The following is a 23,296-nucleotide window of genomic DNA, read 5'->3' as shown; positions in this document are numbered from 1 at the left end:
ACAGAGAAAGAACACACGGCTTTCCTGAATTTCTGGTTGGAGCACTTCATATTCTGTGGCCCTTCACTTGCTCCAACCAAGAATTACCTTTCCTTGGCCTATGAACTTGCCAGAGGCACCCAGCTTGGCATTGGCAAACTGTTTCTTGGAGAGGTCTATCGATATCTCCAATTAATGTCTGTCAAGCTGTTTTCCCAAAAGACAGTCAAGACAGGAGGTCCCTGGTGGTTTATTCAGTTATGGGCTCAGCTTCCAGAACCACACTCCAAACTCCCCACTTCTGGCCACTCGCACCTTTCCAGATGCCAACGGGAAGCAAATCCGATGCACTAGCTATGGCCAAGCTTTGTACAGCCTTCCAGGCAGTAAACTGACTCCCAAGGAAGCATCAAAATGGTTTAGCATTTTCTTCCGAGGCCTGGACAATCCTCTCTTCTTCCCTTACACGGAATCTGAGCATTTTGAGAATCCGGTCTCCTTCAGGCTAGACAGCTTTGCCGATGACACCAGCACCCGGCAATTGTATTCTACCATGATCCGTCCCTGCTTCCTTCCAGTGGGCATGAGCACCTCAAACAGGATCATCAAACCTGGCTATGAGTCCTATCAGCCGGTCGTAGCAGCCCGGCAGTTTGGTCTTGGGCAGGTGTCTCCCCATTTCTTCCTCCACCACTTAACAGAGAGCAGAGCTGATCTGCCCGATGTTCTCACGAGTCAGAGGTGTTACTCTTTCTTTGATGCTCTAGCCATCCCAATTCCTCACAACCTCTCTTTTACCTCATCAACCGATGGTTTTGAGACTTGGTGGTCAATGTGGAAAACTCATGCCTTCAGAAGAGCTCTGGGACCATTGCTGAAACAACTTGACGCTGAATATGATATCCCTGCAGAACAGGTACCACTACTCACGAATTATCTTGAAGTGGCTCATAATGATTCCTTTCCTTTTATAATCCTGCTCTGTCTTCTTTCAGCAACAAGACGGTCCAGAACCTGTACATGATGATGGCTCCCCTTTCAATTTCCTCCCACCAGCTCCGGTGGTCCTCTTCTGCAAAAACTCACCACCCTTGAAAAAGGTCGTGATGCAGGGCCAGCCGATTTCACCAAAATCGGCTCCCAAGAGCAGAGCATCTTCTAGGCCAGCTGCCCCCCGAGCCTCAGCTAAGGCGAGAACAGCAGTGAGGAAAGTAGCTGCCAGGAAAACCTTGAAGCGCCAAAACCCTACTCCAGCCCAAGAAAGTTTGCACGTAAGCTGATCCATGCCCTGGCTGATTTTATCTATCCTTCTAGGCTTCTGCAACATGCTTGTATTTCTTTTACAGACTTCTACTGAAGAAAACTCCAGCGAGGGGACATAGTCCAGTCGAGGGGACTCGAGCTCGGGCAACTCTGGGAAAACCACCACGCAGAGCCAGCCAGACTTGCCACCGTCGGCTTCCAAGAAAAGGTCAGCTCCTGAACCTGTTGCTTCCCAAGCTCCAATCAAAGCAGGGCAGGGCGGATTACGCACAAAGAGCCGATGCATCAAGAGAGCTCGCAAGGAACCGCAAACTTCTTCATCAAACCAGGAGGTTTTGGATGTAATTACCCTCCATACTCTCCTTGGCACATATTTCATGCTAACCTGTTGCTGTTCTCATCGGCTAACCACTTCCTTTGCAGACTGATGACACCTCTAGTGGGGAAGTCGAGGAGGTGCTGATGCCATCCACCACCTTGGACCTAGCAACTTCTAAAAGTGTAGCTGATAAGGCTGTCAACTTGGCCACGCCCACAGCAGAAACACAAGAGCCGATCACCTCTTCATCGGCTGCCCCTCTGGTCTTAGGAGAGGTACCCTCCCTTTCCTTAGCTCTGCCTTTCTCTTTCGCTGTATACTGACGTTGTTCTTGTTGTTTGTCAGGGTTATGACCTCTCAAGCTTGCTAACATTCGACCCTGAATCCATCGAGCCAGCTACGTCTAAAGCAAGTGAAGAGTCAGGGCCCAGCGCTACACATGATCAACTCCAGCATCTCAAGGCCCTGCTCTCCTCCTCAATTGAGACATTGGTTGAAGACCACGAAGAAGTGAAGAGCATCCTTGAAGACATCCAGCCTCATCTCCCGGTGACGTTGCAGGTGAGACTCTGGCCAGTTGTGACTCTGTCTGCCTACAGGTCGAGGGTGAAATTGGCTCGTCAGAGAATCAGCCTACGCCACGCCCAGCTTCCGTTGAAAGCCGATATTGCAGACAAATGTCAGCGGCTTAATGAGAAAAAGGCAGCTTTGGACCCCAAAACTGACACCTCTGTCAGCACTGCTGAACTTGTGACCTTGCGCAAGGAGTTGGAGGACCTTGAAGAGAGGGTCCGGGCCACCAAACGGCTCATCCAAGATAAGGAAGCTCTTATTGCCCACTCCCACGAGGAAGCAGAAGGCCTCAAAGCTGAACTAAAGACTGATCTGGCTGAAATACGTGCCCTGAACAGGCAACTGGTGGCGGGCCAGGACGAAGATGACGAGGCCGAGATCGCCGAGGTGGATCGTGTTCGTGCTAACGCCCTCCATGCCCTTGAGGCATATCTTCAGTAGAGCTTTGATGGCGTGTAACTCACACGTTCGTTGGGAACCCCAAGAGGAAGGTATGATGCGCACAGCAGCAAGTTTTCCCTCAGAAAGAAACCAAGGTTTATCAAACCAGGAGGAGCCAAGAAGCACGTTGAAGGTTGATGGCGGCGGGATGTAGTGCGGCGCAACACCAGGGATTCCGGTGCCAACGTGGAACCTGCACAACACAACCAAAGTACTTTGCCCCAACGAAACAGTGAGGTTGTCAATCTCACCGGCTTGCTGTAACAAAGGATTTACCTTATTGTGTTGAAGATGATTGTTTTCAGAAAACAGAGAACAAGATTGCAAGAGATTGTATTTCAGTATAGAGAATTGGACCGGGGTCCACAGTTCACTAGAGGTGTCTCTCCCATAAGATAAACAGCATGTTGGGTGAACAAATTACAGTTGGGCAATTGACAAATAAAGAGGGCATGACCATGCACATACATATTATGATGAGTATAGTGAGATTTAATTGGGCATTACGACAAAGTACATAGACCGCCATCCAGCATGCATCTATGCCTAAAAAGTCCACCTTCAGGTTATCATCCGAACCCCCTCCAGTATTAAGTTGCTAACAACAGAGACAATTGCGTTAAGTATTGCGGGTAATGTAATCAGTAACTACATCCTTGAACATAGCACCAATGTTTTATCCCTAGTGGCAACAACACATCCACAACCTTAGAACTTTCTGTCACTGTCCCAGATATCAATGGAGGCATGAACCCACTATCGAGCATAAATACTCCCTCTTGGAGTTACAAGCATCTACTTGGCCAGAGCATCTACTAGTAACGGAGAGCATGCAAGATCATAAACAACACATAGACATAACTTTGATAATCAACATAACAAGTATTCTCTATTCATCGGATCCCAACAAATGCAACATATAGAATTACAGATAGATGATCTTGATCATGTTAGGCAGCTCACAAGATCCGACAATTAAGCACAATGGGGAGAAGACAACCATCTAGCTACTGCTATGGACCCATAGTCCAGGGGTAGACTACTCACACATCACTCCGGAGGCGACCATGGCGGCGTAGAGTCCTCCGGGAGATGATTCCCCTCTCCGGCAGGGTGCCGGAGGCGATCTCCTGAATCCCCCGAGATGGGATCGGCGGCGGCGGCGTCTCTGGAAGGTTTTCCGTATCGTGGCTCTCGGTACTGGGGGTTTCGCGACGGAGGCTTTAAGTAGGCGGAAGGGCAGGTCAGGAGGCGGCACGAGGGGCCCACACCACAGGGCCGCCCGGCCAAGATGGGGGGGCGCCGCCCTAGGGTGTGGCCACCTCGTGGCCCCACTTCGTCTCCTCTTCGGTCTTCTGGAAGCTTCGTGGTAAAATAGGACCCTGGGCATTGATTTCGTCCAATTCCGAGAATATTTCGTTACTAGGATTTCTAAAACCAAAAACAGCAGAAAACAGCAACTGGCACTTCGGCATCTTGTTAATAGGTTAGTTCCAGAAAATGCACGAATATGACATAAAGTGTGCATAAAACATGTAGATAACATCAATAATGTGGCATGGAACATAAGAAATTATCGATATGTCGGAGACGTATCAAGCTTCTCTATGTAACCTGATAACTGCTCAATCGAGCTTGTACCTCTTGAGTCGATGGCTGCGCATCAGCTTTTTATTCTAAAGTCGATGTCTGTGCATCGGCTGTACTTAACAATTTTTTTTATATATATATGGTCGATTGATTTATGCATCGGCCCCCATATTTCAATGTCCATCCTCCCACATATTTGGTAGGTATTTCTTGAGATGCTGGCCATTGACAGCCACTGGGCACCTACTTCGTAGCCTCGTACCTTATCCGTTTAAGTGCCCCCCGAGCCGAATCTTTCAAGTAATTGAAGATATCGGCTCTCCAGTCATCTTACTATAACTACGTGACGTGCTTGAGGTGAGATCATTGCTTTTTTTTGGGCCGATCGCAGGGATCGGCCTTGCCACGTACGTCTACTGACTTTGGTCTTGCTACTCTGTCAGGCCGGTGGATAAGACCAGCCTCACCCCGTTTTTTGAAGCTTCGATGCGCTCACAGCCGTCCAAACTGATTCCAGAGATCGGCTCTTGGTCGTCTGCATCCCAAATGTTCATGCCAGCTAGTGAGATCTCGATCGAGTCATCTGCATGAACGACCTCCACTTCATCTCCATCCCACTGTATCAGGCATTGGTGCATCATGGATGGAATGCAACAGTTGGCGTGAATCCAATCCCTCCCTAGCAGGACATCGTAAGTGCTTTTGCTGTCGACGATAAAGAACGACGTAGGGATGGTTTTCCGGCCTACGGTTAGATCCACGTTCGGAACGCCTTGCGCTTCTGATGCTTGGCCGTTGAAATCGCTTAATGTGACGTTGGTCTTGATCAGATCTTCGTTAGAGCGTCCCAAACGCCGTAGCATGGAGTATGGCATTATATTGATTGCCGCTCCCGTGTCAACCAACATCTTGTTGACAGGCTGCCCATTGATATAACCTCTTAGGTACAGGGCCTTCAAGTGCTTGTAGCTCCTTTCTCGTGGTTTTTCAAAGATAACCGGCCGTGGGCCGCAGTCAAACTGTGCTACTGGCACTTCTTCAGTTCTTGGAGCATAAAACTCCGATGGCAGTATGAACACCATGTTTGTATCAGCCGATGCCTCTGCATCGACTTTTGTCTGCTTGGGGCGCCATTCTTTCTTTTGCGGGCGCCTCTCCATCTCCAATGTTTGCTGAATTTTCACGGCCAGATTGGGCCGTGCTTTCCTCAACGTGTACAGGTACTGCGCTTCGGCTTCCTTGGCCGGTGGTACCTATCTTCTTCTTCATCTTCTGACTCCTCGAAGTCTTCATCTCGAGATGACTCAGCTCGTCTGCTCTGAGGTGGGAGAGGCCCTAGACGCTTGAACACTGAAACCTCACTTGTGCCCTTCCTCTGCTGTCTACATTCTGGGCAGTTATCGATTGTAGGTAATCGGCTCATTCCTGAGTCCCGGCAGTGCTTAAAGAAAGGACAATCCCAGTGCCTGTCCATGTCCTCCTGCTCTCTTGATCTCCCTTTAGCGCGGCGTTCATATCCTTCGTCGTCTCTGTCATATCGACGATGTTTCCTGTTGTCTGCATCTGACCGACGATATCTGTCGTCATCTACGTCGTACCGCTGGCGTCGGTCGTACTGGTACTCATATTTGTTAAGGAGATGCGCGGAGAGTGGTCGTTGGTACCGCACGCTTCTCACTACTTCCTCGGTGAGGTACCGTATGTTATCATATTGGGGCCGGTCGCGTGGATCGGCCTCCTTCTTATCCTTGCCACAGGAGTGTCTGCTCTCCTCTTTATCTTTACCATGGCGGTCTACAGGCCCTGCCATATTGATATCGAAAGAGAAACCCGGCTGACGCTTTGTGGAATTGTTGAGCTCCACCATGTTGACGCCAGGAAACGGTTGCATATCCACTTTCATGGCAAACTGACCGAAGATCAATCGGCCTTGTTCTATTGCCATTTGAATCTGCCGACGCAACTCTTTGCAGTCGTTGGTGACGTGGGTGAATGTGTGATGCCATTTGCAGTACGGTCTCCCGTTCAACTCTTGCACCGTAGGGAATTTATGGCCTTCGGGTAACTTCAGCTGTTTTTCCTTCAGCAGCAAATCGAAAATCTGCTCAGTTTTGCTTATATCGAAGTCAAACCCTTTTGCAGGCCCTGGTTGTTTCACCCATTTGCAGGACACGGGTACTGCCCCCCGAGCCCATTCAGCCACGGCGACCTCCTGATCTTCTGCAGAGTCGTCAACTTCTTCTGCCTCGACCAGGCCTATCGGGCGCTTGAACTTGTCTTGGTACAATTCCGGGTGGCGCTGCTCATACAATGTCAGTTTCTGGACCATATGCGCCAGTGAATTGTAATCCACTTGGAAAGTCAGATCCTTGAGCGGCGCTGCGAGGCCTGCCACTGCCAGCTCGACTGCTTCTTTCTCAGTTAAACGAACCGAATAACATCGGTTCTTGACAGTCCTGAAATGCTGAATGTAATCAGACACCGTCTCTCCCCGCCTTTGCCGCACCTGCGTCAGATCGGCAATGCCAGCTTCGGTAGCTTCTGAGTGATATTGTACATGAAACTGCTCTTCCAGTTGCTTCCATGTCCGAACTGAATCTGGTGGCAACGAGGTGTACCATCCAAAAGCTGGACCCGTGAGCGATTGTGCAAAGAACCTTACACGTAGCGGGTCTGATGCTGAAACCATGCCCAACTGTGCCAAATATCGGCTCACATGCTCAATTGAGCTAGACCCTTCTGATCCACTGAACTTTGTGAAGTCAGGGAGCCGATACTTGGGCGGCAGCGGGATCAGATCATATTCGTTGGGATACGGCTTGGAATAGCCGATCGTTCTCCTCTTTGGCAGGATACCAAACTGGTCTCTCAGGATTGCACTGATTTGATCCACGGTATGAGCTGCAGGGGTTGAGCTTTCATGACTCGTTCCGGTGGCATATTTAGCTAGCCACGCCTGTTTCTCAGCGTCTGCTCCAGTACTCCCTCCTGCTCCAGCAATCCCTCCTGCTATAATCTGGTTCGTGTGCGCCCAGTTGTTGCAGTCCGGCACGTATGTGCACACGTATCCATGTGGGATCTCTTTGGGCGGCTCATACAGGAATTGGTAATCGCCAGGATCACCTCCAACCTTGTAGACGACGTATGCCGGTGAACCTTGTTGCTGTGGAGCTGCAAGCGTGAATGGCAGTTGCGGTCTGGTGTGGCACGATATTTCTCCTTGGTGAGTCCCTAGGGCAGGTCCTGATGGAGAATACTGATGCTTCATGATTTCCTGAACCGCACGAAGCGCAACATGCTCGAAAGCGTTCACCAGGCTCTCAGAATGACGATGTAGAGAATGAGCCACCATATAATTGGTTTCCTGGCGCAGGGCTCTGGTGCGTTCCTCCGAAGGAAGAGACAGATCTACTCCATCGAGCACGACTTCGGGTGTGAATCCTTTGAACCTAATGCCATGTGAACGGGTCTTTTCGAAAGAGCCGATGAGATCGGCTTCGAAGAGAGCCTTAAGCTCATCATACTTCTTCTTGTGCTCTTCAGTCAGATCTTCGTACTTGACTGGTTCGCCTGACATCTCAGCTGCAGATGTTGACGTGGTTGCTGCAGATTGTCCCACCGGGCGTGCCAGAATGTGTTGCCTGCCAAAACCCACCGGCGAGCAGCGACGAGCAACACGAAGAGCCGGGAGGCTCCCAGATCGCCGTGGGCCCTGGTCCCTCGGTCAACGGCCCGCAATGCTCTGGCACACGTCCTGACGGTCGCAAGGGCATGCCACCTGACCTATACCTGGTCAGGGAGGTGTTGGATCGCTTCGATTAGTTTCCTGCATGGTAGACATGAAAACATTAAATGAGCCTCGATCGGCTCTCAGGTTACCCTGCTCATCGGCTCAAAGAGCCGATTGACCCATGGTTCATGTTAGATCTTGCAATAACATGGGTATCATGCTTCATTAATATTAAGCTAAATCGATCTACGACAGTTTAGGGTTTTCACCGTATAACCGGAACATCCTACACGTAATTGAGCCTAGCAGATACGAAAGATGATGGAAACTAACCCTAAAAGAGGCCTAAAAACCAACACGGAGTCGATTCCCGGAACATCCCTTCTAGGATCGGCAAACCATACCTAACGCACTACCGGATCGTTCAACCCGTTTGCAAGGCCTAACCATACGGATATCATACTAATCCTTGAAGAACAAGGAGCAACTATAACAGATCAAATCTACTAAATAAAGATGAAGCAAGATAAGGGCAGCTAGATATCGAGGGGCAGCATAGCTAAGCAAGCATATCAGGAGAACAACGATGCAAGCCCCAAAACATCTACGATAAGTAGTGTTACTCGCCATCAACAAGGCTTCAGTACGAGTAACACCAGATAACGAATAAACCTATACTGCCTAGATCGCAAGATGCGATCTAGGCAGCATGATGCTTACCCGAAAGAAACCCTCGAAACAAGGGGTGGCGATGCGCCTAGATTGTGTTTGTTGTGAACGTGGTTGTCCTCCTTTCTCAATAACCCTAGGTACATATTTATAGTCCGTGGACTTTCTAATTCGGGAATACACCTAACCGTGTACGAGCTAAACTCTATCTCTTAATTCTAAACTAAGATGCGATCTATCATAATGTACAGATACACGGGCAGTCTAGCCCAAAATCTCGCACGAGGCCGATTCAGAGACACTCCACGTGCATATCCTCCAAGCCCATCTCAATTACGGCCCATGTCTTGCTCTGGCTAAATTCTGGTGATAACAATAATCATTCAACTGTATATGCATGAGGCGTTCTACTAACTCTAACCATTGAGCCCACTTGTTGGGTGTTAGCTTTCACCCTCATATGAAGGTTTACAAATGGCATGCCAAGCTCTTAAACAAAGTGTCTTTGAACTATCATTTTATTGGATGATAGTCCACCAGAATTTTCTAACAAATGTTTGACATGTAATACACTAGAATAGAGGGAAAAACAAATTCAATGAGCGCTAGTGTACAAGCATGTGAGAACTTGTTCACCTTATAACCAGTAAGTTTTGCCTTAAACCTATCAGGAAAGCATAAGCTGCAGATCTACTCTTCTCCTGAAGAATAAGAGGGTGCCCAAGGTGCAACATCCATGTTAGCAACTGGGAAAGTCTTTAAATAGTAGCAACATCAACTCGATTAGTATGTTTACTAAAATAAATAGAAGGCTTTGTCTAGTTCGGCGTCATTCGCAAACATCAAGAAGTGATGGGTGGAGAACTAGGACCTAACATGATTCATTCTATATTTGTTGTTTCCAAAGACCGATGCATCGAAAGCAACATTTGATCAACTACAAGGATAAATAAGTACAACAACAACATACAACCTTGTATGATACCTCGATTGCTACGAAAGCGACCAAATCATATGTGCATTACTTAGTACCGAATACTTGAGATGTAGGTACGGACAAGATAAATGAAATGATCATGCAACCCTTTCCGTGCAAGAGTTCTAGCTATAAAATCCCACTCAATTATATTAGAATTTTTTTCAAGATCAATTTATAGCACCATGAAAGCCTTATGTTCTGAAAAAAGTGAGTAATTTCTTGAGCTTGAGCAACATTATTGGAAATCCTACAATCTTGAACAAAAGCTTGTTGCGTTTCATGAATATAACTTAGCAAGGAACCCTTTAGTCTATCTGCAAGGGTTTTAGTAACGATCTTGTAAATGCCATCGCAAAGACTAATATGTCTAATCTCATGAGGAAAGGAAGGATTACTCTTTGTTGAAATGAAAGCAATGATATTCTCATTTTAATTTAAGGATGCAAAGTACCGCAAGCATTGCAGTCTTGAAAGATATTGGTAACATCATCTCCGATCCATCTGCAAGTAGACAATTAAAACTCCACATTTAACCCTAACCCATCCGGACCAGGCAAAGCATTCTTCTTGATGTCCAAAACCTGTAAAATTTCTTCCTTCTCTGGCATAATAGAAGAAACAAACGGCTCATTTTGCTCTTGTGAAGGAAGAACTGGAGGCTCAAATTTGGATTAGAGGCCGTGAAGATGTTGGTAAAATTATTAGCAAAACAAGTAGCACTATCTTGCGGATTATAAAGTAAGTTGCTGCTGCCATCTTTTATCAAACTTATTATATTATTTCTCCGTCTCTACAAAACAACATTATGAAAACAAGAAGAACTATGTACAATCACCTTGCTTTGCCCCACACTAGTAGGAAAAGCCTCATCAGTGGCGCACGAAAAAGTGATTCTGTGGCGCATGGACGGTGCGCCACAGAAACTTCGCCACAAAAATAAGGTTTCTGTGGCGCACATGTCCATGCGCCACAGAATTAAGGTTTATGTGGCGCACACGGGTCAGCTGCGCCACAGAAATAGGTGCGCCACTGAATTCTATTTTGGTGCGCCACAGAACAATGTACAAGTATACTCGATTTTGTGCTCCCTGGTGTATTATACAGGTTTTATACAAGTTTTGTACACAGTATACAAGTATAATATAGACAGATATAATATGGACACATATAACATAGCAACATTATACATCATCATCACAGTACTTAGAGCCCGATCGAGATACATATATAGTGGCAAGTGTCAAATGTTTTGCATACAACTCTTAATTCATACAAAATTCACAATTTCGAGATACAAAGTAGTCTTCATCTGGTTCCTCCTTTGCTCCCTCCTCTCTACCCACCAGGCTCGCTTGCATCGGGGTCTTCATCCGGTTCCTACTATGATTAAAATGGAAGAAAGTGAGACCAACAAGTCCGATGCACAAGAGAAATGAAATAAATGCCTCATACATTGTTGGTCAACACAAATATTAACATTCAGGGATGGCGTAAGTGAGACCAAGTCCGATGCACAAGAGATTGATATTTGTGCTATCTTACCAGGCTCACTTACGCCACCCCAGAGTGTACCGGTGACCAAACATTTTAATCATCGGCATTTTGAAAATACCAAAGCAAATGGAATGACAAAATGGAATAAGTGCCTCATACATTGTTGGTCAACACAAATATTAGCATTCCGGGATGGCGTCAGTGAGACCAAGTCCGATGCACAAGAGATTGATATTTGTGCTATCTTACCAGGCTCACTTACGTCACCCCAGAGTGTACGGTGACCAAACATTTTAATCATCGGCATTTTGAAAATACCAAAGCAAATGGAATGACAAAATGGAATAAGTGCCTCATACATTGTTGGTCAACACAAATACTATGGTCAGAAACCATAGTTGCAGTATACGCCGCAGTATACTTTGCAGAAGGGCCCCCTTTCCCCGGCCGCCGTTCCGTGAACGGGTCCTTGACGAGACAACAACGCTGATCTGCCTCTCCAGCGCAGAACCACGGCAGTCCCAGCCGCCTCCCTTGTGGCCGCGTCTCCTGCGCTCTTCTCCATGGTCGGACCACTATTGGACTCACCAGGGGAATAATGATAATCGCGATCACCACTATCGCCAGACTCCACAGGTGCATAGCAGTTTGCAGCAGATGCCACTTTTCTTCCCTTGCCGTCCATTGAACGAGTCCTTGATGCAAAAGCGTGTTGGCCGCCCGGCATTATGCCGGCCCGTGTTGCCGCGCTTCAGGCTGTGTGTTTCGCGCCCTGCACTGTTCGCCTTCTTGCCCGATGAACCAATAGACTGATCGTTAGAATAAGGAAACCGATGACGGCCGGTCGCAAGATTAGATTGCGATCGGCCGTCATCGGCTTCCTTATTCCAACGATTAGTCTATTGTTCACCGGGCAAGAAGGCGAAGAGTGCAGGGCGCGGGAGACACGGCTCGAAGCGGCTGCAGTGGGTCGGCATGATGCTAGGGAGGCCGGCACCCCTTTGCATCAAGGACTCGTTCACCGGATCGAGAGAAGAAAAGTGGCATCTCGGCAAAGTACTCTACACCCGTGGAGTCCGACAATAGTGGTGATGGCGATTATCATTATTCCTCGGTGTGTCCAATCGTGGTCCGGCCATGGAGAAAGCGCAGAGCGCGAAGACGCGGCCACAAGGGAGGCGGCTGACCGGCGTGGTTCTCGCGAGAGGCAGGTCGGCGTTGTTGTCTCGTCAAGGACTCGTTCACGAAACGGCGGCCGGGGAAAGGGGGGCTCGTCTACAAAGTATATTGCGGCGTATAGGTGACCAAACATTCTAATCATTGGCACTAAAATGGAAAAAAGAGCCAAGTGGTATCTCAACTAGATATCATATGCCTCATACTTTGTTGGTCGAAAGAAATATTAACATTCAGGGATGGGGACAGCGAGGCCAGGTAGGATGCACAAGAGATTGATATTTGTGCCATCGTACCAGGCTCACTGGCCCCACCCCAGAGTGTACAAGTGACCAAACAATTTAATCATCGGCACTAAAATGGAAGAAAGGCCAATGCAATTAAGAAGTAGCTAGTATGAACTAAATGGAATGCCTCATACTTTGTTGGTCGAAACAAATATTAACATCCAGGGATGGAGTAAGTGAGGCCAGGTAGGATGCACAAGATATTGATATTTGTGCCATCACACCAGGCTCACTTGCTCCACCCCCGAGTGTACGAGTGATCGACCAACCATCTAATCATCGGCAAGTATAAAAACACCACCAAACCAGCAACCATGGTGACATAAGTCAAGATGCTCAAACACACATAGCATGCATGGAGCAGATGCTCCAAAGGGATTATAGACCAAGTGATGCTGGCAAAAGAGAGGCCAATCAAGAACCAGTAAATCCAGTAAGTGATAGATATGCCTAAACAAGCAACAACACATAGCATATCCCAGCTAACCAGATGAGACAAGTCTTGGTAGCCAACTTAATCACCTAGCACCACCTAGGCTTTTAAAACCATCGTAAATGTACCATTTTCTTCAAAGGATACCACAGTGGCATTCATTTACATGATCCCCTACTGTGGATATCTCTATTTTCATCAAAGCCAACAAGAAATAGATCATAAGGCATCAATTAAGGAGGCAACCAGGGACAAAGGGAAACATTTGATGATCCATTATCATAGGCAACAAAGCAGCAAATTTTTCCCCTCTAATCTAGCTAGAGTCCTTAAAAGAAATCCATCATAAGCATGGTAAAATACACATATATAGCATGTGGCAGATGCTCCAAAGGGATTATATATTCATCACTTGGTAATTTGGAGAGCAAACAAGCAGTAGCCATAACACGCAATCCAATAATATAGTAATTTGGATCATAAGGCATCAATTAAGGAGGCAACCAGGGATAAAGGGAAACATTTGATGATCCAGTAAGTGCATGACACTTTGAGCTACCAAGAATAAATGCCAACAGTGGATAAACATCTGCTCAACCATTTCTTGCACTAGAGGAAAAGTAACCAACATTGAAACTTGAACAGTCAAGTGACACTACAAGCAGCTCACACACACATGCAAACACATGTGTTGATAGTAACTAAACAGCAGAAGAACACCACCAGATATTCATGGGTACTTAGGATCAGTAGGGAATTGATAAAGTACAGTGAGGAGCAAGCATACCATCAGAAACTGTCCATTTGAGAGAAATAACATTGGGGTAATGTTAAAATGTTTGTCTCCATATTTGGGAGACATTTTTAATATTGGAGTCTAGCTAATGGAAATCAAGAACTAGTCTTGATCTCCAAATGGTGATTAGAGGGAATTTATTCATCTTAAGCAACATTAGGGACAAATGGGATCATGCAAGGGACTTGGGTCATTTGGATCATAAGACATCAATTAAGGAGGCAACCAGGACAAAGGGAAATATTTGATGATCCATTATCATAGGCAACAAAGCAGCAACTTTTTCCCCTCTAATCTAGCTAGAGTCCTTAAAAGAAATCCATCATAAGCATGGTCAAATACACATATATAGCATGGGGCAGATGCTCCAAAGGGATTATATATTCATCACTTGGTAATTTGGAGAGCAAACAAGCAGTAGCCATATCACTCAATCCAATAATATAGTAATTTGGATCATAAGGCATCAATTAAGGAGGCAACCAGGGACAAAGAGACAAAGTAATTTCGTCGAGCACTTTGTGCCCGCACGGGAGAGGAAGATGGAGGGGAGGGGAGAGGTGGAGCTCACCGACGATGCTGTTGGAGGAGGGGCCGGGTAGAGGAAGAGGGAGGGGCCGGGTAGGGGTGGAGGAGGAGGTTGACGATGACGGCAAGGGTGGAGGAGGAGGAAGACGCGGCGGCTCCTCCTCCTTGACGCGGAGCCGGCCCCTCCTCCTCCACGCCGCAGCGGCTTGTGCTGCTGGTGGCGGGGATGGGTGGAGCGTGGCGGCATGCGGCCCTCGCGGAGGAAGGAGGCGGCGGCGGCGACGGCGACGCTCACCATGAAAGGCGGCGGCGCGCGGCGGTAGGGAGAGGAAGAGGGGTGGAGGAGGATGTACGGGCAGGGAAGGGGGTACGGTTGGATATAGAAGGCGCTATTTCTGTGGCGCACCAGCACAAGTGCGCCACAGAATCAACTACTTCTGTGGGGCACCAGAACCAGTGCGCCACAGAAACACTTATTTCTGTGGCGCAGCACGCCACGTGCGCCACAGAAATACCTACACTATTAATTAGTGGTGGCAGGATGTGGACCCCACATAATTTCTGTGGCGCACGGTTCAGTAGTGCGCCATAAAAATAGCTTATTTTTGTGACGCATTCTTTCTCGTGCGCCACAAAAAATCTTTCTGTGGCGCATTTCTACTGGTGCGCCACAGAACTAAGCTCCACCTATAAGCATTTCCCAGTGACTGCATGCTTTTTTGCATGATACCTATAAAACTCTGTTAACTTGGTCATGGTCTGGTCATAACTTAGGGTGATACATGCTTACTTGACATGATCCCGAAGTTAACTGGCTTTTCTTCCCACACCACTTCTCCGAAGATCCCGCAAGACTCGAAGTTCTAACGTGAAGAGGCTTGTTAGAAGAAACAACCCAAACTTGTTGAGCTGTCTCATGAAAACCATTCTCAAGTAACCACCAGCTTTCCAAATAATTTTGCTTTTCGAAAAGGTTTATATTTCGGAGCAAAGGTAGCACACAAAGTTAAGCATACGACGATTACATTCTGTCTCTTGTAAACTGGTAGACGATTACATTCTGTCTCTTGCGCAACGGTGCCGGTGGCAGCCCACAGCCAGCAAGGTAGGTAGCAGCAAAGTGTGGAGTCGACGAGTCGTGCAAGTCGAAGAAATGGACATGCGGACAAGCGATGGGCCTACGGCCCACAGGGACTGCTCACATGGCAACGGTAGCTGGAGACGTTTCCGGTTTCCCTGCGCGGGACGTTTTCGCCGGCAGCGTTCTCTTCTTGTTTTTTTTTCCTCTCTTCCGCAGCCTCCACCGGGGGGATTTGCACATTTGCCTCCACCGCCGCCGCCTCGCCTCCCCCCAGCGCCGGCCCCTCCGCCCGTCCGCCCCAGATCCCACCGTGCGACTCTCCTCTTTCTCCCGCACCGCACCGTCCCGCAGCGCCGACACCCCTCCTTTCCCTGCAAGCCGCCGGACCATCTCCTGCTCCTACTGCCGCACCGCCGGACCACCCAGCCAGCAACACCCGAGCCGCCCTTCCAAGCGCGCTCTCCCCACCGACGCATCATCTCCTTTCCAGCGAGGTGAGCATCCCGATCTGCCCACTTCTCTCCGTCACATGTGTTGTTCATGTTGCTTGTTCATTCTTGTGGCCAGTGCATTCGGTTTGTGCCAATCAATACCTTGCTGCGGGCAATGCTGGATATGCCGTGTGAAAAAAAGCATTATTTGTCGCGGGCAATGGTAGATAACATATTTCTTGTGTGTAATTTTTTCCCCATCTCATCGTGTGAATCAGGTTTGCTCATGGAATTCGACGACAGCGACCTCGTCTTCGATTTCGAGGCCGACCTCCAAGACGCCGGCTCCGACTCCTCCGTTGTCGTGGGCGCCGCCTCCGCCTCCGGCGCACTCGACCCTGCCGCGGCCGGGCAGCACCATGACCAAAGCACCGTCCGGCGCACCGTGTGCAAGTACTGGCTGAAAGGCCTGTGCATGAGGGGCGAATCCTGCGGGTACCTGCACCAGTACGACCTGGACCGCATGCCGGTGTGCCACTTCTTCCGCGCCGGCGGCTACTGCGACAAGCTGGATTGCATCTTTAAGCACGACGCCGAGGACGCCAAGGAGTGCGCCATGTGAGGAAACATCCCTGTCCCTATCCTATCCCTCTGATGATTTATTCACTTGTGCGGTGGATTGCTACCTGTCAGTTGCTTAGCTATGGATTTAGAACTGTGTTCGGGCCACTTTCTGTTTTGTTATCGTCGGTTAGTCCTAGATCTGTGCTATGTTGTTGTTTGTGCTTCTAGGAATTTGAAGCCATCATTGTGGGAATTCTTGGCACTTGTTCTACAAGTCGAATGATTCCGGGTTGGTGTTAAAAGTAATGGGAAAATCTACTTGTTGGCGCTGGGACCCGTGCCGCGGCTTGTCTGCGCGCGCGGTCGATGCGCTTTGACTGGGTCGCTGATCTGCCGCTTAGAACCATTAGTATGAAGAACTCCCCTTTCACTAGCGCTCAGAGATTAGAGACTGCTAGGTGGCAGCCAACAAACAAGTTTTGAATTTTGATGAGAACCCAAAATTTTGATATGATGGTTGCAAGGATTTTTAATTGACTGGTAATTCTATGTGTGAATCAGATTTGCTCATTGTGTGAATCAGATTTGCTCATCCCAAACCCTAGTCCACGAAATGGAATTCGACGACAGCAACCTCGTCTTCGATTTCGAGGCTGACCTCGAAGACCCTGGCTCCGACTACGTTATCGTGGGCGCCTCCGCCCCCAACGCACTCGACCCCAAGCAGAATTACATCTTTAGGGTTGTATTCTACTACTCTTTGAGTTGATAGTGACTAGTGATGTCATATATTTCTAAACCCTCGTGGATATATTTATTATATAATATTACTTAATTGGTAGCTTTTAAATTAGCTGATACACTGGTAATTTTTGGCACCATCGATTAAACTGGTTTCAGTATTGTTCAATTAGTATTGATTTAATCTTTAACTTACGTGAAGATCCATATTGTTACTGACACTTTTGTCTCTTGTGCTACCCAGTAGATCATATAAAGTGCTTTATGACTTCAAATCTAAATTCAATTCTACATTCTTTGTACCAGTTGTAAAAGGGCGATGGCTTAACTTTAACCTAAACTGTGTTCCTGTTTAATCTGAATCGCAGGTATAACATGGGGTTTTGCCCTAATGGTCCCTGTTGCCGGCTCAGGCATGTTAAGAAACCTGGGCCGCCTCCTCCGGCTGAGGAAGTTGTCAAGAAGCTTCAGCAGATGAATCCGTGGAACTATGGCTCATCAAATGCAACTTATCAGGCCAGACACAATAACAGTAATCAGCCGGAGAAAGAGAGTCAAAATTTGGCTGCAAATGCTACTCCTGTACTGAAACAACCTGCTGCACATCATGCTCAGACAGAAAACCCACAGCATGTACCACCACCACACACACAGCAGCAGCAACAACATGCTCAGGTGCAAGGTGTTCCTAATGGTTCATCTGACCAAGCTACTATAACTGCAAGCCCACTTCTACAAGGGAAATCAAGGTGGGTAGGGGACTTGTAGAGGTTTTGTGAAGCTTTTCAAGCATATTGGGTGAAACGACAAAAACATAGCGTTGGACAATGTGTTATCTTGTTCTGGTTTTTTATGCTTCCCGTCTTCCCTGAAAGATTGATGGGTTTAACTTCCGAACTTACTATGCAGTGTTCTTGACTGTCTATTAGCAATCGTCGTAATTCCCTGTTGCATTGTTATGCTAGGAAAGACTTTTTTCTCTATATTCTGAGACAAAGTAAGCTATGGCTAGGCAATCACGGTGATTTCTATATGCTTAGTGTTATTAGTAGTTGATGCGTGTTCCTAGTCTTTAGATGCACGTGTTGAGATATTTATCTCAGTCGAGCATTTTGGGTGAAAACGATATACATGACCGTTATGATGCACTCCCTCTGTCCGGAAATAAGTGACTCAAATTTGTCTAGTTCCGCTTGTATCTAGACACGTTTTATTGTGTAGATACATGCGAATCTAGACAAATCTGAGTCACATTTCCGGATGGAGGCTGTATCTGTCTTACACATCAGGGACAATGTGTTGCTTGTTCCGGTTTTTTATGCTTCATGTCTTCCTCATAGATTGTTAGGCCTAATTTCCAAACTTGGTGTGCACTGTTATTACTTTTCTTTCAGCTAGAGCCATAATTCACTATTGTATTATTATTATGCTAAAAATAATTTTTTTCTCTGGATGATGAGACTAGAGTGTATGGTTAGGCTTACTTTTGGCTTTTAAGCCAAAAAACACCTAAATAGGTGTTTTGTCTGGATATTATTGCATGATGGTATAAACTAAAATCCAAAACCAAAAGCACATACTTAGGTGTTTTTTGGGCTTATAAGCCAGAGTCCAAACCCAAAGTAGCCTAACAAAACATCCCCTTAGCTATGGCTTGGCAAGAAAGGTGATTTTTATATGGCTGATGCTATTTAATGAAAGAGTCTTTTGCATCGTCTTAGATGTACATGTTGAGATATTTGTTTCACTCCTCACCTGTAGCTCTTTGCATCACATGATTTGGCTAGTGGAACATGAATTCTCACTTGGTTGTTTACCTTTTTATGTAATTTGGAACTGTGCCTATGGGATCTCGTGAGCACGTTAATGCATTATATGAGTTTTGGAATTATGCTTAAAAGATTTTATGTTGATATGTTTAAAACACAGGTACTCTGTTGTTCAAAGTTGCAACCAGGAGAATCTGGAAATATCAGTTCTGCAGGGTGTTTGGGCGTTCCAAAAAGGAGTAATGATGTCATTTTAATATTCTCCATCTCTAGGACTCTACATCTCCATCCTCCAGGTGAAGAATATGTTCCATCTTAGCTATGAAATAGCTAACATATAAAATACTCTCAGATACACAGCAATATAATTTATGCTTTAATGGAAAACTATTTAGTGTCTTCTAAATATGGTCATACAATAATTAGTTATTGCTGTCCAGAATAGAACAAAAAAGTTAGCTCAGTTATTAAGGGAGTTAAATGGTGGTAGAGGTGAATTGGTAACCATGACATGTTTCTTTCTTTTTTCTGGTAGAGGTGAATATGGAATACTCCAAATTGCTATGTATTTTGTCCTTTAGCTCCAACCACACAGGACAAGGAAGGATTTAATGGCTTAGTCTTTAACATAGGTTGATCCAACTGTATGCCAAACTCTGACATCAGTACCAAAAAGCATAGGGCGGAAACTATTGCCTCCAAACTAGTGTAACGAGTATATATAGACGAAGCCAACTTGCTAACAGTCTAATAGGACATATCCTATTGACTGAAGGTGGTAATTTAGTATAATATCATTTGTTCTGTAACATAGTAGTTTAAATTAAAATAATGTCATTCTAGTTGGATACATCAAATTATAGCTAAAATCACTTTTTTCAAGGGTTGTACGAAGGTTACTTCTCAATTTGGTGGTGGAATTTGGAAATATCAAGTCCATTATTGTCAGAACTTCTCTCCAGTGGCTTAAGGTATTGACCTTCTTATCCATACTCTTTTTTCATTTATCATCATGTCACATTATTTATTCCCAGTGATAAATAGTACTACTCTTTATCGCTGATGGAATATAGGATCTGGTAGCAGATTAGACAGCATAAGGTTGTACATTCACACCATACCCCAGTGCATGCTAATATTTGTTAATTGCAAAGAAATAAGGTGAGTTTCTGTACCATTCCATTCACTCAGCATAATGTAACGTCAGATCTTATGTTAGAGCCGTGTACATTAATTATACTAGTACTTTATGCCTGGGTTAACCACGCCCTTGCATATAACTTAGATTAGTTTACTACTCCCTCCATACCGGTTTATTGGGCTCATTAGGAGCAGCACTGCGACCAAGGTGCTCTGCGATTGGGCGAGAAAATTTCCTTCCATAGGCTGTAACTCCTGATTTATCTCTCAATCAATGTATTAATTATGGAAAACAAAGACAACCTTTGGTTTGCATGCCATCCAATCAAAATAGAAAAAAAGAAAGGATTTGGCGCATGCATTGGTGAGTCATTTTTTGGCATTTGACAGGGAGATGAAGGTTGTGGCCTTCCCAGAGAAAAACATGCATTAATAGGTAATTGAGCCTAATTTAATGGATTATTCTAGTTTTCTTAGGAGCCTAATAAATCGGTATAGAGGGACTAATGAATTCAATTAGTGCATAGCTCTGTGGTATCATGTCTGCATGATCGTTTATTAATATGTTCTGCCTCAGATTAGGTACTCCCTTCGTCCACTTTTGTAGGGCATATTTTCGTTGAGTGCATAGACTAGGGAAGAAATCATTGGACTGCATGCTAATAATTACTAATTCTGCTTAATCACCAAATAAACTTTAGTGAATTTCTTTACCATTCCACTTCCGATCCATATGGATCTGAGGGAGTATCATAATATTTAATGACAGATCTAATGCTAGAGATATTTCTACTAATTTGTACTTGCTTTGCCTTAAGGTTGATATTAACTTGGCTGAATTCACAGGTTCTGACATTGGCAAACACACAATCTGATTAGTTATAACCATGGTTTTTGAGTCGCCGAGTCAAGTCAAGTCGCCGAGGCTGCGACTCAGTGTATAATCGACCAAAGTCGCTGTATAGTCGCGAGTCGCCGTGATTTTTGGAAAACGACTCGGCGACTATACAGCGACTATACAGCAACTCAAAAACCATGGTTATAACAAAGAAATCAAGATATAGGAGCCAATGTCTGAACTTTGCTGGATATTTAGGCTTACTGTGGACAATTTCATAGGAACTTCGGGCAAAAATAATTCAACATTCCATGCGGTAGCAAGGCAGTTATGGGGAGTGGCCAATTAATGAAATCTTACAATCACCACCTTATTTTTTGGAGTTAGGTAGTAAGGAGATATGTAGAGAGTAAGAAAACTGAGGTATCTTATACTTGCAGTCTGAATACATGCTAGCTGAAAATAAAGAGAATCAAGCTAGGATGACCAGGTGACTCTAAAATATCCACTACATATGTTGTAATTTATTGTTTGCTGATCCATGGAAATCTCAGAACTGGTGAATCTTGATGGTTTTTAACCATTTGGGACTTCATTTACGATGGCTACGAGTTGAAATTCTGGATTTTTTTTTCTAGGATGCGCTGCTCTCTAATGAGGCACATGGAGTTGGCGCTGATGAAGGTGTCATGCTATGTGAGGAGGGAGGCGAAGAAAAGGACCAGAACTGTGGTCCATGGTGATAGTTTTGGTCTGTGGCCACAGATTTGCTGGTGATTTCAGGGTTCTCTGCTCAATAAGCGCATATTCATGAGTATATCTTGCATGTACTATCTGCATCCACCACAGCATGGGTCGGCCATAGCTGTTTCACATCCGGCATCCCGCCTCCCCGTGGATGCATGTAAAGGCAGTGTCCACCAGACCACGAGGACTACAAGAAACAGCTCATCCACCACAGTGCACTGCTAGTTTGCCACATTGAGGTACTTCTTTGATCTGATTCTTCCCCTCACTATAAATCTTGTTGCTTCAAAATTGTGTATATTGGGCACTCAGTTGGAGGTTTGTTTGGCTTGTTAGAAGCAGTGGTATTGTTTTTCATTTGCTACTAGTTCATCTTGCTAGAAGGGGGCCAGTTAACTATGGCGCAATTCTCTATCCATTATTAATCTATATTTTTCTTATGAGCTCTACTATCGACCAATCTTTGATGGATAGATTTGGGGAGAATACCTGAGATAGGAGGTGACTTGTGCAAGTGTGTAATCACGACTGACTAATTTACTACAGGTAGGTAGTATTGCCCAAGAGAACCTACCTATATACAAACAATGCTTGCCAGTTAGTTATTTCTGCTGTTTGATACTCAGCTTTTGTGGGGTTTGTTATTGCTGCTGTTCCCTAAGGTGATCCTAGTAGCACTTAATATGTTGAGATCATGTACTAGTGGTCTATATATATGACCAGCACTTGTCTTTACATGTACATCTTTATATAATCTTGTTTTTTCTATGAATTGCGTGATCATAGTTGTGTCTGCAAGATATTGGCTCTGCTCCTGACGTTAAGAAGCAAACGAATTCACCTTGATTATTTTCTTTGAATTTAATCTGTTAACATGCACAGTTTATTTGTGAACTAACTAACTAGGAGGACAGTAGCTAGCTTTCTGTAACTGCAGGAGCTATCATTCTGCACCAATGGTGTTTGCAAATTTCGACCACAATGGACCAAGAAAGAATCGTAGTCCCTAGTGCATTGCTGATAACGTTCATGTCATTTCTTGCTGGCTTGTTGATGATGGATGCTTAGAAAATTGTAGCCCAGTATTGTCGTGTAACTCAAGTTACCAATTTCTTGCTGATCTGTATCACTGTATGCAATACTACATGTAATGGTGCATTCAGAACTATGTGAACTACAATGTTAGAAAAGTTCAGATGATGTTTTTTCTTCTTATGCTCCATTTACAATTTCTGGTCGAAGCTTTTACCTGTTTTGCCTCTGTGGCTTGCCCACAGGCGTATGTAGTCACAACAATATCCAAGTATGACTGGCAGTTTTGAGGTTAGCTCAAGACAAATATGTTTCCGTTTGAACCAAACTAGGGTATTTCCCCAATAACTCTTCCTTTTCGGCTGCACTCAGTAGATGGAACTGCCCTACCTTTTATGGGAAGGCCAGTACATGGTACTTTGCCGAAAAGGCATCCAGTTCATGCTATATTCAGTATGTGTAGCAGAAGACACAGAATTTACAGCAAATGTCCAGCAGGAAACACTGCTGAAACATTCAATGTGCAGAAAAGGCAAGTCAGATGAGCTGCTTCCTTAAACCAGTGCACTGCAGGAGAACAGATGTAATGATTCTTCAGCCTAGCGGCCTGGAGAAGTGGAGAATCTGACGGCTTTGACAGGTTACCATTTGTTGACAAACACCTGGAAAAAGCATGCGCAATATGTGGGGCGATGC

The 23,296-nt window shown here is 45.7% G+C and overlaps 1 protein-coding gene and 1 non-coding gene across 2 annotated transcripts; one reads left to right on the top strand and one right to left on the bottom strand.

The window, feature by feature from the left end:
• Positions 1-10,482: 10,482 nt before the first annotated feature.
• On the bottom strand, positions 10,483-10,592 carry LOC127321396 (small nucleolar RNA SNORA5). Its single transcript, XR_007864043.1, has one exon. It is a non-coding gene; the product is annotated as a small nucleolar RNA SNORA5 (small nucleolar RNA).
• A 4,837-nt stretch (positions 10,593-15,429) lies between these two features.
• On the top strand, positions 15,430-22,783 carry LOC127321382 (30-kDa cleavage and polyadenylation specificity factor 30-like). The gene is made up of 6 exons (XM_051350399.1): positions 15,430-15,832; positions 16,048-16,387; positions 17,443-17,823; positions 19,004-19,139; positions 19,727-19,814; positions 21,460-22,783. Exons 1-4 carry the CDS (start codon positions 15,430-15,432, stop codon positions 19,098-19,100), a joined length of 1,221 nt encoding a protein of 406 aa, XP_051206359.1. The 3' UTR covers positions 19,101-19,139; positions 19,727-19,814; positions 21,460-22,783.
• The last annotated feature ends 513 nt before the right edge of the window (positions 22,784-23,296 follow it).

This window comes from Lolium perenne, chromosome 6 (assembly GCF_019359855.2).
Source record: "Lolium perenne isolate Kyuss_39 chromosome 6, Kyuss_2.0, whole genome shotgun sequence".
Classification (NCBI taxonomy): Eukaryota; Viridiplantae; Streptophyta; class Magnoliopsida; order Poales; family Poaceae; genus Lolium; species Lolium perenne.
Note: the sequence above shows the minus strand (reverse complement) of the source record. Positions and strands in the feature narration are given on the sequence as shown.

Coding starts and splice junctions, on each gene's coding strand:
- LOC127321382 (XM_051350399.1), top strand. CDS start 15,430: ATGGGCCTACGGCCCACAGGGACTGCTCACATGGCAACGGTAGCTGGA. Junction 15,833..16,047: donor ATCATCTCCTTTCCAGCGAG/GTGAGCATCCCG, acceptor CGTGTGAATCAG/GTTTGCTCATGGAATTCGAC. Junction 17,824..19,003: donor CTTCTACAAGGGAAATCAAG/GTGGGTAGGGGA, acceptor TTTAAAACACAG/GTACTCTGTTGTTCAAAGTT.